Source organism: Solea solea, chromosome 7, assembly GCF_958295425.1.
Source record: "Solea solea chromosome 7, fSolSol10.1, whole genome shotgun sequence".
Lineage (NCBI taxonomy): Eukaryota > Metazoa > Chordata > Actinopteri > Pleuronectiformes > Soleidae > Solea > Solea solea.
Genome location: NC_081140.1, coordinates 6,274,203 through 6,288,257, shown reverse-complemented (window position 1 = coordinate 6,288,257; position 14,055 = coordinate 6,274,203). Strand labels below are relative to the sequence as shown.

General features: G+C 41.6%; 1 protein-coding gene across 1 annotated transcript; it reads left to right on the top strand.

Moving 5' to 3' along the window:
• The first annotated feature begins 2,696 nt into the window (after nt 1-2,696).
• On the top strand, nt 2,697-12,773 carry lhx1a (LIM homeobox 1a). The gene is made up of 5 exons (XM_058634792.1): nt 2,697-3,690; nt 5,775-5,998; nt 6,712-6,995; nt 9,695-9,860; nt 10,777-12,773. The coding sequence occupies exons 1-5, from the start codon at nt 3,521-3,523 to the stop codon at nt 11,154-11,156; spliced, it is 1,224 nt and encodes a 407-aa protein (XP_058490775.1). The 5' UTR covers nt 2,697-3,520; the 3' UTR covers nt 11,157-12,773.
• The last annotated feature ends 1,282 nt before the right edge of the window (nt 12,774-14,055 follow it).

The following is a 14,055-nucleotide window of genomic DNA, read 5'->3' as shown; positions in this document are numbered from 1 at the left end:
CTCATTCATTATCTCAGATTAATTATCTCGCAGTGTACCAGTTCACTTGTCTGCACTTCATAAACCCCAAATCTCCTGGGCTGCTGCTGACTGTACAGCAGAAGCACCGTGGACCTGATCACAGGAACATCCACGCTCTTAGAACCTATAGGCTGCGTGGCCTGATGTGCTCCAAAAGAGACTTTGGAAGAGAAAGAAACAGACGCTTTTATGGGAGTATGAATAAGAATAACAGTCATCTCTGTGGCCACTAATGAAAAAAAATAGATTTTCATTTCCAGCTGCTGCTATTTTCATATTTTCTTAACAGGCCTTGTAACATGAGCAGGGCCTCCTGCCATCAAATCTAGATCCAGTCACTGAAACAAGACAAAATGGAGGATAAACAAAGTTTTGTTTTCCACAAAGCACTGCTCCACACCTTCCAATTTCCAGCTTCTTACCGCACAAGAACGAATAGGTGGATGAGAATAAAAAAATATCGTTCGTTATAGTGAAGGATTACAGTGGTAAGTTAAAAAAAAAAAAACTTTTTTTTTTTACATTTAATAGTGTCTATGCCTTCAGGGGAGTTGGGGATATTTTTAAGCTCATAGCCCATATTTTGATTTTTCTTCTGTTGGTGGATTAATCTTCCTCTGTGAGCCAGGCTTTCTATCTCTCTCTCTCTCTGGCTTATTCTAAATCAGGCACAGATTATCCCCTCTGACACACTATCGAGGCATCTTATACACATGGAAATAACAACAACTTTTGTCGTTTACACGCTGCATTTACACGTTCGTGGGGCGGTGGAGGGTGTGAGTGTGAGGCCCGCGCACTGTTACAGCTCTGTGGTGATTTCCAAGTGCAGGTGTGAAAAGAAGAAGGGAAAGGGAAATAGTCTTTTTTATTATTATTATTCCAAAAAATAAACCGAATGTTGTTGCCCTTCTATGCAGAACGGTGCCCCGCTATGGTGTCACTGTGCTCAATGACCCTCAGTGTCTCTGTGATGAAAAGATAACCAGATGCTGAGCTGAGTGCGCTCCCACCACAAACAAAAATAACAATAAATGAACCTGGAAAAGCAAAGAAGAAAGAGAGACGAAGATTGGTGCAGAGGGAGATGAGAACAGACAAAACTGGAGGTAACAAGAGAAGAAAACGGGGAGAGAGATGAAGCCTGTGCGGTTCGAAGCCTTATCTCTTTCTCCTCCAGCCAGTAACACATGTCCTGTTGAAGGAGTCGCTCCCCAGACGCCGAGGGGCAGCTGGACGGGGACGGGCAGGCGTTTTGCATGAGAAGCAGCCCATATGCAGGAGGATGCTGGCGGACTATTGGAACAAAATAAACGGATCCCTGTGGTTCTCCCTTTCCTCCTTGTGCGTAAAATAACTAATTTAGCGGGGCTGAATTCTCAATTTAAACACATCCAAAGACCAAAAAACAAGGTTTCCTTATTTCACTGCTCCCATTTATTAAATTCGTTGTTTGTTAGACGCCACACAATAGAACAATGAGTGTAAACAAACGTTCTCACAGATTAATTAAGCAGTTTCCTGGCAAGCAAGCACAAATCTTGATTAGATAGTGGAACGAAACGAATTTGTTCCCCAAACATGTTCACTTTTTCAATTCCTCCATGCAGACTAAACACGCTTTCTATTTTTAAAATAATCAGGAAAGACTAAAAAACTAATGTCTGGATTGTTATAAGGCCTGTAAATCACCATCACAGAACACTTGACTTGATCCCTTTGATGGGATGTAACTAATAATCCAGCAGGCTGTTAGGCTCATGGTGCTATTTACTTAAAAGGTGAACTTGAAGTGGATTGGACCTCCCTCCCACTTAATGAATTGTCCGAGGTGTTTGGGCCGCGAGCCCCTACATGGGCTGAGCTGCACGAGCTGTCAACTTTAGAGCCTTTCTGTCTTTCACTCCAACGCTTCCCCTCCGTCGCACCAAGGAGGAAACTGTTTAAAGTGCTACTACTGCTGCTGCTGATGATGATGATGACGGCGACGCGCAAGGAACACTCTTTAAATACACATGACAGCCTGTGATGTTGGACACTTGAGGCTGAAGAAGGAAACGGTTACATCTCCAGTCAGAATTCATCACCTTAATACGATGTGTAGTCAAACGTCCAGCCAGTAGTGGACACTTTATAGTTTAACATACGTTTGATTTATTTGTGACATAACTAAATATAATATGATAGAGACAAGCCCGGGAAAAAAAAAAAAACATGCCCAGCTCGTGCGTAATTTCCCTGCGCAAAGTAACTTTACATGGATGAAGTGGGAGCGCGCCTGCAGCCTCCTCGTCCCGAAGACGTCTCCGTATCTACCTGCTCAGTCTGATCCCTCCGTCATGTCCCCCCTCACGCCCGTGGAGGACAATTTTGCTCAGCAGCTTGAGAAGTCTCTCCCTCCGCGCCGCTCGCCCTCCGCCGCCGCGGCTGCTGCTTCCTCCAAAACACATTCAACTTACATATGACAGTTTGCGCTGGAAATTTTCTTGACAATTGGTGTCTTGAGTGTGTGTGGCATAAATAGCAGAGCAGAGTCCTCGCTGGGTTATGATGTGGCGGCTTGATGGTCGCTGGCATGGCGCATCGCTGATTGGTCAAACCGCGACCTGACGTCAGGAGGCTGGGAATAAGGTTGGGCTGGAGCTTTAGGAGCAAGACAGTGTAACTGGAGAGCCAGCGCATCCCAGCATATGCACCGTACTGGAGACTGAGGGGCATCCCAGCATCAATACCGGCTACTATACCGGAGCATCCCAGGATCATCCTGCACACCGCTGTGGAGAAGAAAAGACACTCCTGTGTTGTTTCAGTCTTTTGGTTTGTGCTTGGGATATTTTTTTTCTTCTCCTCGCTGGGTTGCGAAGAGTGGATACGCTGCCATGTCAAAGTGCACTGAATTATTTATAGGCGCGCGTGTCTTGTTGTGTGACAGCTCTGCCCTAGAAGAATTTTATTAGACGCCTCTTCCAGCAGTGACTGGCACACGACGCTCTTCTCCTTTTGGCCGATGCATCACTTCGAAGAGCTGCCGGGACACAAACACATTACTGGCTCCGCTCTTCTCCTCTGAGCCGAGAGTCTGTGGCTTCCTCTGCTGAAATCTACATTCGGACAGTTTTGGTTGAATTGTACGTTTGTTTGTTTTGTTTTTTTTCTTGGATGCAAGGAAGGACTGATTTATTTATTGATCAGATTTAGCTTTTGAGAGAGAGGGAGAGGAGGAGAGGACGCCAGCCATCCTTGTTTGTTTTTTCCTTTCCCTTTTCCCTCTTCTTTTGGACGCTCGAGCCTTTTTTTACGCATGCAGGGAGAAATCTGTGGTGACACCTGATCGACTGGCTTCTACCGCGCACATTGACCCGGGAGCTCCAGGCAAATCAGGGAGGGAGGAAGCACATACTCGGTCAATGCTCGGTCTGTGCTGTTGATTTTGTTTGTGCGTGTGTGCGTGAGAGTGTGAGCGCGCTTCATCTGCCGGGGTTGTAGCCCAGCCAAAGCCATGGTCCACTGCGCCGGCTGCGAGAGGCCTATCCTGGACCGCTTTCTGCTCAACGTGCTGGACAGAGCCTGGCACGTCAAGTGCGTGCAATGCTGCGAGTGCAAGTGCAATTTGACTGAGAAATGCTTCTCACGGGAAGGAAGACTGTACTGCAAGAACGATTTCTTTAGGTAAGGATCAGAGGGAGAGTTGACAGAGAATCTCACCGGCCAGCGTTTGTTTGTGTCCATGTGTTGGTTTAAAACAGGAGTTAAAAAACATCAGGTAAACACATTCGCAAATTTAGGAAATGATGTATGTAATAATCAAATTCAAAGATACAATAGGAATAAAGATGCAAATGCACATCTTGGAAATAGGTGGAAAAAAAACTAGACAACAAGATTTTTTATTAAAAACGATTGCAGCTTTTAAACTGCTTGTATTTTCTACAAATCACAATAAAAAGTATAAATAAATAGCATAATAAAGTAGCCGCAAATATACAAAGGCACATTATGAAAATAGGTGGAAAAACTAAAAACATGACATTTCTTTTTAAAACAAATAATGTTTACAGTTTTTAAATTAATTGCATTTTCTTGAATCACTTTCATAAATGCAGGCTTCACACAAACTCTTACACCAATACATTTAAAAAAAAAAAATAGATAATCACAATTATCGGGCTAATAGTTTAAAAACGAGCTGCCCTGTGTTTACAGTGAACTCGCAGCCTTTATTTTAATTCCGTTTACTTTTGCTGTGAAATAAATGAACAGTGCGACCGATGCGCGCCTGTAGGCGTGAACGAAACGTGCAGGCGATAAGCCTTGATTAAGAGCGAGTAATTAAAAGCTTGTTAATTTGGATTCTTATGCAAAACAACAACAAAGAGAGAAACAGAAAACAGACAGAGAGAGGCAGCAACATTAAACGTGTGTGCACTCGCTCACAGCAGGGACAAGGTGAAGGAGGGGGGTGTTAGGAAATCGAGGAAATCACAGTTTAGGGTGTGCGTGTTTTTTCTTCTTCTTTTTAAACAGCACGTAGGTAACCACAGTGTTGGTGTGGTGATTAGTGTGTGTGTGTGTGTGTGTGGAGGGGGAAGCGCACAGGATCAAACCCACGGCCGTAGGAGCCGCTGCCCGGTGTGTTTGCACAGTCCGGCTGAGGAGGACGTGATAAGTGGATTTGAATAGTAAACTAGTTGAAAAGATCAAGTCCGCAGACAATGCAATCACAGACAGTGAAGTCAACAAGCGCTGTGTGTGTGTGTGTGTGTATGTCTATATGTATGCGTGTGTGTGTGCCACTCAATACACATTGTTTAACGGTGAAGTCGATGTGTGTGTGTGTGTGTGTCCATGACTGTACTTGATTATTCCGAAGCCAAAACCTACTGAATTATAGCCCACGTCCAGTCATGGCGGACAAAAAGGCTGGAAAATGAAGACAGCGAAGTTTAACAGGACAGGGACAGTCACCTCAGCGGGTCTTGTACATATATGTACGTAAGCCTCTAGAAAAAAATAATAATAATATTAACTATAATTTTATAAATAGTTTTCTCAAAAAAGATAGAGCTTATGCGCAAAAATACATTTCATTTTGTAAGTAAAAATAAAAATAACAAAAAACACACGAAATAATGTGTCTAAAAGTATCATTGTTATTATTATTATTTGTATTGTTATTATCATCCTAATATAATATATATAATATATACATAATATAATATAATTATTATTGTTATTAATCATATTAATTTGTGAAAGAACAAAAGGCTCCTTAAATTCCTTTCCTTTTACATTTGAAGATTCGAGAGATTTTTTCTTCTCTTTCTATAATTTATATGAATTGCTCTGTAGACACTTCATTTCATTATTAAACTATATATTATACTACATTCTAAAAGCTGTATATTGAAATATCAGTATGTATTAAAGTATGTATTAAATTATATAACGTAAAAGTAAATGATTCAACATTTTAATGCAAATACCAACGTCTTAAGAAGTCTACAACTCATTTCACAAAGAGTCCATACAATAGAATGCGTTTTTGTCACTGTGACGTCATGCTGCATTTAGTTCAAATTAACGTTTTATTACAAAAAAGGGGGATCATTCCATCCCCACATTTTATGCCCAAATTCCACACCTATCTTGATGTGAATCCATCTTTATTATACATTTAAAAACATTAAGAAAAGGTCTCAGTGAATATAATAATTGCATCAACACTGACTCCAGTGCATTTGTCTCTCCTGCAGGCGGTTTGGTACGAAGTGTGGCGGTTGTTCGCAGGGAATCTCTCCGAGCGACTTGGTGCGAAGAGCCCGCAGCAAAGTGTTTCACCTCAACTGCTTCACCTGCATGATGTGCAATAGACAACTGTCCACCGGCGAGGAGCTCTACATCATAGACGAGAACAAATTTGTCTGCAAAGACGATTATATCAACAACAGCAATGTAAAGGACACCAACCTCCTCTCAGGTATAAAGACTGGAGACGTGTGTGTGGGTTTGTGTGTGTGTGGTTGCGCGCGCGCGTATCAGCACAAAGCGGAATAAATTGTGATGGATGTGATGTGTTCAGCCCCGCAGTGGCTTCATCATTTCCATGACCAGGACTTACTCAGAGAGCACAAAAAAAACAAGAAAAAAACGAATGTAAAACAAACAAACACACATTATGCTCCATTGTGAGTTACACATTTTTTTTTTCATTAGAATATTATTTGTGTGTGTGTGTGTGTGTGTGTGTGTGTGTGAAGTTCTCTATAAGGTGTTGGTTTTAAAAACATTCATGTTTTTCTCAACTAGTACAATATAAACATGGAAAGAGCTGCACCACATGGCACCCCTTCTAAATGAATCCAGATATTATTACACACGGTGCACATCATTTCCATTATGTAAAACAACAACACTATATTAAAACAAATTCGTTTGTGGCTAAAAATTGGACAATCGAGTTTGTAATGTTGTGAAATCACTGCAGTGATGCAATTTCTATTTCATCTTTGACCATGTAAGGCTCTTGCATTTTTTTGTATCAGTCGGACAAAAAGCGCATAAACGTGTTGTTTTTATGAGTACAAATGAGTGCTCCAGTTTAAATGGATAAACAGATAACAGCATTCCGCTGTTTGCTTGTTTGTTTTTTTGTCAATTCTTCCTCCTAATTCATTTCTCTTATTTGTGCAGTAACGGCGTGCAGCGACCCGAGCTTATCACCGGACTCTCAGGACCAGCTCCAGGACGATGTGGTCCTGAAGGAGACGGAGATCGCCGCGCTGTCCGACAAAGAGACAGTGAACAACGAGAACGACGACCAGAACCTCGGCGGGAAGAGACGCGGCCCGCGCACCACCATCAAGGCCAAGCAGCTGGAGACGCTGAAGGCGGCGTTCGCGGCCACGCCGAAACCCACCAGGCACATCAGGGAGCAGCTGGCGCAGGAGACCGGCCTCAACATGAGGGTCATCCAGGTAAAGACGGAACACAAGCTTTTGGCAGACTGTTGGGAGTCTACATGGTTCCACTGGATTATTATTTAAATCGCCATAACAATTAATTTGCCAACAAGGCAGGGGCGCTGCTAGACATTTGTTGGGCCCATGAAAAACATGAGAACACTGCGCCCAACCCCCCACCACACACACTAAAACCTACACACTTCCATTTCAAAATGATACAACTCAAAGTTTGCTTATTCTTAGAATGGTAGATATACTGTAGTCTCGCTCTCAGTAAGGCACAAGTGAAGGTTTAAAAAAACAAACATCTAAAAAACTGGCGACCAACTTTTGACCCGTTTTCCTCCCCCTTCCACAGAGTTTATTTGATTTTATTTTTGATGCCCTGGTTTATTTGTGGATTACATCATTCACATTATTTCTCCCACATTTACATAACATAATTTTAATGCTAGGTTTCGCTTAGTCAAATCGTACCAAGACTAAGCCATTGAATGAAAACAGAGGGGTGTAAAGGTTACACTTTGTTTCTGAAAACATTGAAAAACCAACTACAAATAGAGATATATAAGCATGATTAAATAGTGGTTATAATAATAATAATGATGCTAATAATAATAACCATTATAATAATATGAATGATACTAATGCAAGTGGGGCCCCTTATATTGCTAAGCCCTTGGACATTTTTAACACCTCCCTCCTCTTTTCTGCGCCGCTGCAAACAAACACAAATTTACATAATATCTCACATTTATTGGCAAATGAGGGCGTTTATCAGACTGCTGCCAGTCAGTGTTTGGTAGTAAATCTTAAGTGTTATCGAAATAAATAAATAAAGGACACCCACAGGTTAAGGAAGGTGATCTTGCGCCTCTTTATTTATTTATTTATTTGTATCAGGTGTCCCGCATCCATTAAAAGGTGTGATGTTACAGCTTATATTTTCTGGAGGGAGAGAGAGAGAGAGTAATGTCCCTGACAACTTGTGCCAAGATGCCAGACTGCCATGACCGCGCAGGCCTCATCATCCCATCCGACCCCGAGAGGCTCCACCTCCCCCCATCCCTTCCCCACGCTCACCTCCTCCTCCCCTTCTCACCACATCTCTCACCCCCTCTTTAAAGGAGACCTCCTCCTCCTTCTCCTCCAAACGGTGCCGTCACATTGAATTCATTACAACCAAAGCGATTGGCCTGAGCGATGAGGTTGATTTGGAGACTCGTAATTTATGTGTCTTTTTTCTTTCTTTCTCTCTTTAAAAAAAAAAAAAAAAAAAAATCTTGGCGCGCGTGCAAAACGAGGCAAAGTCGCCAACTGCCGACCGGGCTGCTGGGGAGCGCCGGGTAGTCCTGGCACAGTCCTGGCGCTGCTGCCATCACATTTTGCGCGCACATTTAGGGCCACGCTGTGAGCAGCGCCGCGGCCAAGTGGAACCGCGCAAATCTGTTCCAAGGGTCCTCAGATTATAGTTTCCTCACACACACCGCTGATTTACAGCAGGGCCGCGGTCAGGTTAAACAAGGGGCAACACAGACAGACACAGCTGACACCAACATCAGCATCATCACCCGTGTTATCATTATTATTATTATTATTAGCATTATAATATATTACTATTGTTATTATTATAGTATTATTATCATCATCATCATCTTGGAAATAGCACAATGTGCAAAAAAATGCGTTTTTAAAGTTATTTAAAAACATTTTTTTCATGTATGTTGATAATTTGTACGTATGCGTGTATATGCACATACAAATAATATTATGCACGTGGCGCTGTGAAAGTGCTTATTTAATGTGTTTTTTGTTAAATGTCATTTAAATCCATTCATCATTTTTATAAGGTAAACTATGAACAAACAAACATATAATAATACATAACATCATAACAGACTCGCTCTCAGTAAAAAGTAGATTTTTCTTTCTTTTCTTTTATATTAATATTTATTAATTTGTCGTGAATTTGAAGAGAGACTACTGGAGCGTGATAATGTGGATAAGACTGCAGGGCAGGCTAAGAGTAAAAAAGGTTTATCTTAACAGATTAATAGCGATAAAGTGACAGCACAGGTAGACTATCTAATATGTATGAGCACGAGGAAGAGAGAGAAGGGCCTAATTAATGGAATCCGGCCTATAGATTAGGAAATGATAACCTCCAAGAGCCTGCTAATATATTGGTAACAACCCTCCTATTAAGTATTAATTGGAGATTTGAAACCCCCGCTGCTGCAGCCTCCAGTCAGAGTAAATGGAGGGTTAAAAGACCATTAGGGAGGTTAGATGTGACTCGGGCTCCTGTAAAGATAATTGGGCGCGATCGTCTCTCCACCATCCACCATCACTGCAGAGCTTTGCGGGTTAAAAGCTCCGGCTCATCACGCACAAGGGCGCGCTGGTTGTTTGCTCCAGCATGGAGCCAGGCGCCAAAAAATAAATATGACAGGCAATTACATTTTTCCTTGGAATGGGGTTGAATTTACACAGCGAGGATTATTTGCATGGGATATTTTAAATGTATTGTGTTTTATTTTTTATTTTTATTATCCATATACTGTTTTCCCTCTGCCTCCTCTTCATCACCTCCCTCTCCTCACTTCACCCTCCCTGTACAAAAATGCTATTGACGTGCAATCAAAATGGCGCCAGCAGCCTACATGTTTGCTTGGTGACACGAGGTGACCCATATACGTGTGTGTGTCCAGGTTTGGTTCCAGAATCGACGTTCCAAAGAGAGACGCATGAAGCAGCTGAGCGCGCTGGGCGCCAGGAGGCACGCGTTTTTCCGCAGCCCGAGGCGGATGAGGACGCTGGTGGACCGACTGGAGCCCGGGGAGCTCATTCCTAACGGGCCCTTCTCCTACTATGGAGGTACGGTTACAGTTTAGTGAAAGTGTGTTTTGTTTTTACCCATTGATTTAAAAAAAATAATAATTATAAAACACATTCAGGAAAAACCTTAGGAACAAAACAAATATTTAACCAATTGTTCATTCTTATTTCGCAACTTTCTTTATTTCTTTTATAGCTGGTCATTGCTTTTACAGTTCCCTTTCTTGCCCTGTTAAAATTAATCAATACTCCTTCATCTAACCTTTTTATTCCATCAACCGCATAAGCCAATGTGTTAAATAAGAATGTGGTTTCATCTGGTCATCTTTACAAAAAGCATGTATTAATTTATTGCCCAAAATGACAAAATAAAAAAAACAAATATGAAGCTCATGGTGACTTTGGCAGCACTGGGAATTCAGCCAAAAGACTCTTATTAAAATGAGTCAGAAGTGATACATTATTCTGTTTGGGTCACCTCATCCACTGGCTGAGTGAAGTTTAAATGAAATGACTTCACATGTGAGTGACTTGATACCGCACTCATTCCTTCAAGTGCTTTTGGAATCTATGATAATTTTCAGAGAATTTCATTTGTGTTCAGGCCTTTGTCTTTTTCTGCTGAAGCAAAACGTCTAATAATAATAATAATATTCTGCTGAACTTAAAAAAAGAGTGGGTCTCAGTAGGTAGAATTGCTGATGAAATGGCCCCCACTTTAATTAATTTTGTGGCCACATTGTTCTCCCCACCCAATTGCAGTTTTGATTTAAGTGTAACGTGCTCTGTGACTAATGTTGCACGGCGAGGGTCTTTCTCCCTCACTAATACAAATCAAGCTATGTATATTAAATGAATTCCTCAACTTCTCTGGAATGATTCCTGCACAGCCTGTGTTCACTGAACTAATGTTGATTTTTTTCTCTCTCTCTCTCTTTTTCTTTTGGATCTACAGATTATCAAAGTGAGTACTACGGCCCAGGAGGGAATTATGACTTCTTTCCTCAGGGGCCTCCATCGTCGCAGGCCCAGACCCCAGTCGACCTACCCTTCGTGCCCTCTTCAGGCCCCACAGGCACCCCCCTCGGCGGTATGGACCACCCCCTGCCGGGCCACCACCCTTCCAGTGAGGTGCAGCGCTTCTCTGATATCATGTCCCACCACCCAGGAGACTCTCCCAGCCCGGAGCCTGGAATCCCAGGGCCCCTGCACAGCATCTCCTCTGAGGTGTTTGGCCCAAATCCACCCTTTACCTCACTGTCACTGAATGGCAGCGGATACAACAACCACCTGTCCCACCCGCCCTCAGAAATGAACGAGGGCACCGTGTGGTAGCTTTTTCCTAGAGAACAGACTTATACTGGCGAGATTCCGTTTGAGGTTTGGTGGTGATGAGGGGGCTGGAATCAAGAACAGGGACATGGATATCAACAGGGTTAGGGCAATACCATTGAACATATTTTTTTTTTCTCGGTGTTGTCATATTTATTTATTTATTTATTTTCTCCACGTTATTTGTTGATCTTCTTAGTGGGGGAAGCGTATCTGGCATAAAAATGATGCTTAAAAGCAGTGTCTTCAGTATTGTGTTTGGGTGTTTCAGTTGCTTCTTTTGTCCACCCCCGACATCCAAAACGGGAATTATAAAAAAACAATTAAAAACAAAAAGCAAACAAAAAAAGGACAAACAAACAGCAAGACTGTTGAACTTCCTTGGGCAGGTGGGGCACCCGATCACTATCCCTCCTGATGCCGTCATTGGCCCAGCATAACAACCAAACCCCCAAACTCTTGACGGTGGGGTAGAAAACGACCCTTGCAAATCTCTTATGGTATGTTCTGAACACAAACACCATCACTAGCTACTGTCAAAGACTTCAATAGCTTTATAGAGCAAGAAGAAAGGGGCTGAGGATTGGTTGTGTGCTGACCTGGCACTGTAGGATGGCTGCACAGCATTCAGACTATGTTTGAGGCACCAGAAATGTCCCTTGTATTTATTCAGACGCTCCTCAGACCTTCTCGCCTCTCAAGGCTCTGCCATATTGACCCTCAACCTTTTTGAAAGTATGTTTCTGAAGGCCGGAGGAAATGACTTTTTCTCGCGTGTGGACTATTTCTTTCCTTCTTTTTTTTCGCTTTTCTCGATTTCATAATTTCCACCAAATCTGAAGAAGGCCGCCTTCAAAAGGCAAACAGTAAAACCCTCTATGGATTGCAAACCCTTTATTTAAAATGGAAGTGAACTTGAAATGTTGAAATGAAGTCTACCTTCTAAAAATTCTGATTCTAAAATATGGGACTTACAACAGTCAACTGTTTACGTAAACCTATTTAATTCAGGAGTCCAGACGTCTCGAAAAACCATGTTTTAGAACCTCTTGATCCACATAAAAATGTTCCAAGCAACCAACCAAACTTTTGTATTGATTTCATTTATATTGTATGGAGATAAAAACACATTTGCTGGGGTTGTGGTTCACTGTGCTAGTTTGTACAAGATGTTGTTTACAAAAAAGGTTCAAAAAAAGAATAAAAAACATAAGTAAAGTAGACATTTGCCAAATAAAAAAAAATATAGCACAAACTGTTAACGTGCTTTGCACCATTATCTGCAGAATGTGTTGAGACGAAATGTAAGTGTTAAAAGGAGTAATTGACTTCTTAATTTTTTAGTCTGCTGATGATACGTTCATAAAATTGTTAATATAACATACTTAGACAGGTTTTATTTTTGTGTCTTCAAAGGAGAAAAATCCAAACTATTAAGAATTGATGGTCAAATATGCAGCTAAGAAGCTGCTACATCACTTTGAATATCAAGCCCTCACGATATGTCTTTTAATGTTCCAATAAACCGAAGCTTATGTGACCTCCAGTGCATATTAGACCATTCACTGTATAAATACAACATGTTGACAAAATGTGTTTCTAATAAAACTAGAAAATATGCTTATGATTTTTTTAGCACATTTTCTTTTACAGTGTATTATCACGTTACGGGTGTGTCATGCATCACAGGCCCCTCTGTGAGAAACTTATCAGGCCTCGTGTCACTCCTGTCAGAATGGTGACTTTTTGTCTACACATCTAATTTCCCTCTCACGTGGAGTGTGAAATAATTGGGCTGCTGCAGACGTGGTGACAGGTAAACATTTGTTAATTCAGATTAATGGTGGTGGAGAGGTTTGAGTGAAAACTGAAACAGCATGTTGTTGGAAAGTGATGAACAAGACACTGTACGGGAAAAAAAGGTTTTTGAGATGTCAGTCTTCAACTGCCAATCCAATAGTAATTTCTTGGATCATATGTCCTACAGAACAAAAATGTCTACACTGGTGCATTTCAACGTGAACATGTTTCAACTGCTTGTGGTCCTTTCAGCGTAGATGAGGCAGACAATAACCAATTCTTTGTCATGAATGTAGTTAAGTTTGGGCCCAAAAAGCACCTGGTTACAGTGATGAAAAGATATTTATTTAACGTACACAAAGAGGACATATAGAGCAACAAATTGGATTAAACACAGCAATGTTTAGTCTTGAACTGTGGTCTGCTGCTTGGTGTGAGAACTTTGCCTCAAATTACCAAACCACGACATCAAACTCTTTTTTTTTTCTCTACTGAACGAAACATTTCCCATGGTTTGCAGAAAAGAACAATGCTTCTCTAGAGTACCAGGGATTCTTGTATTTCTGCTAGAGTATTGCACAAAATACACAATTCATAGACAAATAGAAAACAATTCTGTTGATTTAACTTTTCTTCCAGCTATGGTGAAAGCATTTAATACACAACTTGCTGTGACTGACACAAGGGGGAGTGAATTCACAACTTATACAGACGGCACTTCTCGCTTCAGACTCTCCGATTCTTCCAATCACTTACCCTGAGCTCGTCAACTAATCATAAGCAGTTAGCTGTGCAACTGTGAAGGACAATGGTGAAATTGCCGTGACCATGGCTATGCTGCTTGTTATGCTTTTATTAGCCCGCTCCTACATTATTATCATTCCTCGCAGCTTACTGTTCCGGCAGTGCAGCCTGACGGCTATGAGGGACTCCTCCTGACTTGTTTCGATGAACATAGGCGTAATAGTAATCAAGAAGGCCAAACGCCGTGGCGTGATCTTTTGCAGGAAGCGAGAAAAATTATTCATACTTGTAGGGAAATGAGTCAGGCAGTGGGATTGTGGCATGAATCTGAAGGAAGCTTTATCTTCCTAACCCTTTG

Coding starts and splice junctions, on each gene's coding strand:
- lhx1a (XM_058634792.1), top strand. CDS start 3,521: ATGGTCCACTGCGCCGGCTGCGAGAGGCCTATCCTGGACCGCTTTCTG. Junction 6,996..9,694: donor TCAACATGAGGGTCATCCAG/GTAAAGACGGAA, acceptor GTGTGTGTCCAG/GTTTGGTTCCAGAATCGACG. Junction 9,861..10,776: donor GCCCTTCTCCTACTATGGAG/GTACGGTTACAG, acceptor TTGGATCTACAG/ATTATCAAAGTGAGTACTAC.